The 5,106-nt window shown below is 36.4% G+C and overlaps 1 protein-coding gene across 1 annotated transcript; it reads left to right on the top strand.

Moving 5' to 3' along the window:
• Positions 1 to 687: 687 nt before the first annotated feature.
• On the top strand, positions 688 to 4,695 carry LOC104236410 (GDSL esterase/lipase At4g01130-like). Its single transcript, XM_009790329.2, has 5 exons — positions 688 to 1,489; positions 2,570 to 2,779; positions 2,860 to 3,017; positions 3,765 to 4,035; positions 4,364 to 4,695. Exons 1-5 carry the CDS (start codon positions 1,246 to 1,248, stop codon positions 4,630 to 4,632), a joined length of 1,152 nt encoding a protein of 383 aa, XP_009788631.1. The 5' UTR covers positions 688 to 1,245; the 3' UTR covers positions 4,633 to 4,695.
• Positions 4,696 to 5,106: the final 411 nt, after the last annotated feature.

Genomic DNA, 5,106 nt, shown 5'->3' with positions numbered 1-5,106 from the left:
TTGTTAAAAATTTGTATTAGTATGTTTTTAATTTCAATATTCGAATTTTTATCCTTAATGACATTCTTTTATAATAATAATATGACATGTTCAAGACCGACTAAAAAAGTCTAATAATATTTTTGGTAATACTATACAGTCTTTTAGTTTAAGACGATTAAGATTCAAATTTTTTTCTTTATACTCTGAAATCTCGTATCAGTTAAACTAAGACATATGATATGAAACAAAAGTAGTAATTAATAGTTTATCCACCTTTTTGTTGTTATAGTGTTATTCCTAAGACCAATGCTAGCCATTGTCATCATTGTTGCTTGCTGCTAGCTGTATAATAGCTAGCTAAGTTATTAGAGAAAGACACTGTTTTTTTCTGTCCCTCTTTTACATTAAATCCAAAGAATACAATCAATAATCTCGTGCATAAGTTCATTGCGTTTTCCGAAGGATACAGTTGTTCCTTTTTTGTTTTTAACCATGTACTCGTGGGGGGGGGGGGAGGGTAGGATAACCCCGCGTACGCGTATGGTTCAAGGCAGGGGCGTATCTAGCTCTTAGTGTATGGTTTCCCGTGAACTTATGCTCCTTTTCCTAAATCATGTATAACAATGTTATATTTCTTCAAAATTATATATATATATATGTGTGTGTGTGTGTGTATATGCGCGCGCGCATGCTCTTGAAATCCTGGATCCGCCTCTGGTTCGAGGAAGGGTCACACCTCAAGGGATGTGACGTAGACAACCTACCCTAATGCAAGTATTAGTGGATGCTTCCACATCTCGAACCCGTGACCTGTAGGTCATACGGAGACAACTTTACCGTTGCTCTAAGACTCCCTTTTTGAATGCAAGCATTAATGGAGGAATAAAAGGTGGTAGGATAGCCCGATGTACAAGGCATTTTGTGCTCGCACAAGGTTAATTTGGGGAAGGGTCGCACCTCAAGGGGTGTGATGTAGACAACCTACCCTAATACAAGCATTAGTAGCTGCTTCCACGGCTCGGATCAGTGATTTATAAGTCACACCAAAATAACTTTACCGTCAAGGCTCCTTCAGAAAAAGAATAAAGATTGATGAAAGTATTAGTAACAATATTTGTTTGTACATGCAATAATTCATTGCGTCAGCAGTTGATAATGTTCACATGCATGGCTTCACTTTCTATAAAGATGGATTTTTTTTAACAGAATCCATTACTATAAGCTACTATACTTTGTGTTTTGAGAGAAAAACAACAGAAGAAAATGAAGCTATTTAGAATGAGTTTGTGGTCTTTATTAATGGTGGTTTGGTTTCTATTAATAGCAACTTCTAATTTGGTGGAAAGCAAATGTGCATTTGAGGCTATTTTTAATTTTGGAGATTCAAATACTGATACAGGTGGATTTTATGCAGCATTCCCATCTCAAGGTTCTCCTTATGGAATGACTTATTTCAAAAAACCAGTGGGACGTCCAACTGATGGCAGAGTCATCGTTGATTTTCTTGGTATTTCATCTTTTACTTTTATACATATATGATGTATGCTTATTGTTCGAGTAAATTTGTTGTTGGGCTAACAGATCCAAAGATACTCGTAAAAATAGGAAGAAATTCAAAAATAGCCGAATTTACAATCGGTCGTTCAAAAATAGTCCAGTTTCAAAAGTAATCGAAATTTAGCCACTTTTCATGTAAAGATAAATCTAAGCGAAAACACTGTTCAAAACCCGAAAAATACGCCAGTATATTATACTGGAGTTCCAGGATAAGTATGCTTGAACTCCAGCATATTATACTGGAGTTCCAGGATAAGTATGCTGGAACTCCAGCATAATATTATGGAGTTCCAGCATAAATACACTAGAACTCCAGCATAATATACTGGAGTTCCAGCAAGTATAATTGACCAGTATAATATACTGGAGTTTGGAGCACCGGTGCTCCAGTATATTATACTGGAGTCAGCAAAGTATATCGATCCAGCATAATACGCTGGAATTCATACACAGGTGCACCGAACTCCAGTATATTATGCTGGACCGGTCTTTGTTGTAGCAAAATAGTGGTTATTTTTCATTGACTTCAAAAATAGCACGGTATAGCCAGTTTTCGGACCGGACATTCAAAAATAGCCAGCGTTTGCAAAGTCATTGAAAAATAAACACTATTTTGATGCAACGCGGAAAGTTCCAGCATAATATACTGGAGATTGGAACACTTGTGCATGGACTTCCAGCATATTATGTTGGAACTCAGCACATTATGAAAGTCCAGCATGTTATGCTCGAAGTTCACATGTAAAAAATTCGAGGTCTAAGCATATTATGCTGGAATATTTTTCGGATTTTGAACAGTATTTTTGTTTAGATTTATCTTTTACCTGAAAAGTGGCTAAATTTCGATTACTTTTGAAACTGTGGCTATTTTTCAATTACCACTTGTAAATCTGGCTATTTTTAAATTTCTCCAACTCTTAACACGGCACGATATTGTCTGATTTGAGCCAAGCACTTATAATTTTTCATCACACCATTAAAGTCTTAGCTAATATGTTTCAGATTACTGAAAGTTTTATGTAATGTGCAGCTCAAGCATTAGGTTTGCCATTTCTGAGTCCATATTTGCAATCAATTGGATCAAATTACATACATGGTGCCAACTTTGCAACATCAGCATCTACAGTACTTTTGCCACAAACTTCATTGTTTGTATCAGGAGTTAGCCCCTTTTCTCTTGAAATTCAGCTGGGACAGATGAAAGAATTTAAGGTTAAAGTCGATGAACTTCAGAGTAAAGGTAATATGAATATTATTCCAATTTAAAAACATTCATATATATTACTTTATCATAATCTTTATATATATCTTTGTTTCCAGGGAACACTAATCTGCCTCCCCCAGACATATTTGGGAAGTCACTTTATACAATTTACATAGGTCAGAATGATTTCACTGGCAATTTGGCAAGAATAGGAATAAGTGGAGTCAAGCAATACTTACCTAAAGTAGTTTCCCAAATTACTAGCACCATCAAGGTAATTTAATCAGAATATGGTCTTCTGGGTCCTAACTTTTGATGCATAATTTGCTGTCTTTTATTTCTTTATTAGTTCGTTTAAAAAAGAATGATACATTTATACATTTATAAATAGCCGATTTTGAACTTTTACATTTTACCCTTAGGGGTGTGTTTGGTATGAAAGGAGAATGTTTTCCTAAGAAATATTTTCTTGAAAAATAAGTAATTTTCTTATTTTTCGGTATTTAGTTAGGTAGCAAAAACCTTTTTGAAAAATATATAATTTAGGCACACACTATATGAGACGAAATAGATAAGAGCAATGGAGAAAGGTAGGTTGAGGTCTAGGGCCGGAGTGGCGGTGGCGATGTAAGAGGTGGGCTGGGCGCGCCGGGGTGGGGGTGGGGGTGGGGTGGAAGGTGGGAGATGAGGTGAGGTGGGGAAGGTTGAGAAAGAGTTTGGAAAATATTTTGCTCCTTTTGGTAGGGAAGTCAATGAGTTAATAAGGAAACTGTTTTCCAATCAAACATGGGAAAATTGAAAATCCGTCCTACCAAAAATTTACCCTTAGTAAGGAGCTTTTATAACCAAGCCTTAAAGCTACACAAATGTAAATAGCATGTTTAAGACCACAAGTTTTTTACGTTTTCATTTCTTTCTTAAAACTTCATGCAGAATCAAACTATACCAAACAAATTGGATAGAAGTATAACTTAATAGTGTGATATCTGATCAAGCTGATATGTAATGGATTCTTCACCAGGAAATCTATGGATTAGGGGGAAGAACATTTTTGGTACTTAACCTTGCACCAATTGGATGTTATCCGATGTTCCTAGTGGAGCTACCTCATGAGAGTTCAGATATTGATCAATTTGGATGCATGATATCATACAACAATGCAGTGGTGGACTATAACAATATGCTTAAAGAAGCATTGACACAAACCAGAAAACAACTTTCAGATGCAAATGTAGTTTATGTGGACACTCATTCTGTGCTCTTGGAGCTTTTCCAACACCCCACTTCTCATGGTACGTTTCAGTGCAGTTTAATCGGCTATAGTAGGCTATGTTGCTCGGACACTTCGAAAATTTTGTCAGATACGTGTCGGATCCTCCAAAAGTAGTATATTTTTGGAGGATCCAACACGGGTGTGGCATCATTTTAGAGAGTCTGCGCAACATAGATAGTAGGTTAAAGTTACATGTTATTGTAAATCAAATCAGCGACATGGTGTAAACATTCTATAGCTAACAGTGTATAAAACTTAAACTCTAGCCGAAAAAACGAAAGACCCTACTTAGGAGATATTTATACTGCTATAACTCAAGATTGCCATAATGATGTTCGTCTTTGTAGGGTTAAAATATGGAACCAAAGCATGTTGTGGACAAGGAGGTGGTGCCTACAACTTTAACCAGCAAGTATTCTGTGGAAATACCAAACAGATAAATGGACAAACATTGACAGCCACAGCCTGTGAGGATCCATACAATTATGTAAGCTGGGATGGGATACATGCCACAGAAGCAGCAAACAAACTCACTACATATGCCATTCTCAATGGTTCTAATTTTGATCCTCCATTTTCACTGCAAAAATTCTGTGATATTCAATCTATAGGTTGATACATGATTTTCTTGTAAGCGTAGGGAAAATAAACCACGAGTTATTACTAGGAGACATGAATAAAAGATAGTGATGCTTTGGCAATTTACATATTTATTCTATGCATCAGTTCCATCGGTAGAGAATTAATTCAAGTAGGATTTATTCAGCTTTCAACAAACATATAGGTAATTCGACCACTAAACCATAAAGACTTTGATTCAGCCTCTCTATCGGAAACATCCTCTTTACCTCACATAAGGTAGGGGTAAGGTCTGCGCACACCTTACCCTACCCTCACCAGACCCCACCGAAAAGAATCTGTTTCAGCAGAAGAAGGTTCAACACAACTAATGCAGGCAAACTGATGTTCCACTGCAGAAGGTGAACCTTCCATGACAGTGCATTAACAAATTCGAGGCCTTAGAGTTTCTCTTCTGTACCACTTTTTCTACCATTAAAAAATTACAGATGGCACAAACTGTAATCAATGA

Source organism: Nicotiana sylvestris, chromosome 5 (genome assembly GCF_000393655.2).
Source record: "Nicotiana sylvestris chromosome 5, ASM39365v2, whole genome shotgun sequence".
Classification (NCBI taxonomy): domain Eukaryota; kingdom Viridiplantae; phylum Streptophyta; class Magnoliopsida; order Solanales; family Solanaceae; genus Nicotiana; species Nicotiana sylvestris.
Note: the sequence above shows the minus strand (reverse complement) of the source record. Positions and strands in the feature narration are given on the sequence as shown.

What these genes read in the sequence shown, in the direction of transcription:
- LOC104236410 (XM_009790329.2), top strand. Translation starts at nt 1,246, where the DNA reads ATGAAGCTATTTAGAATGAGTTTGTGGTCTTTATTAATGGTGGTTTGG. An exon ending in AGTCATCGTTGATTTTCTTG is followed by an intron (nt 1,490 to 2,569) that starts GTATTTCATCTT and finishes TGTAATGTGCAG; the next exon opens with CTCAAGCATTAGGTTTGCCA. An exon ending in CGATGAACTTCAGAGTAAAG is followed by an intron (nt 2,780 to 2,859) that starts GTAATATGAATA and finishes CTTTGTTTCCAG; the next exon opens with GGAACACTAATCTGCCTCCC.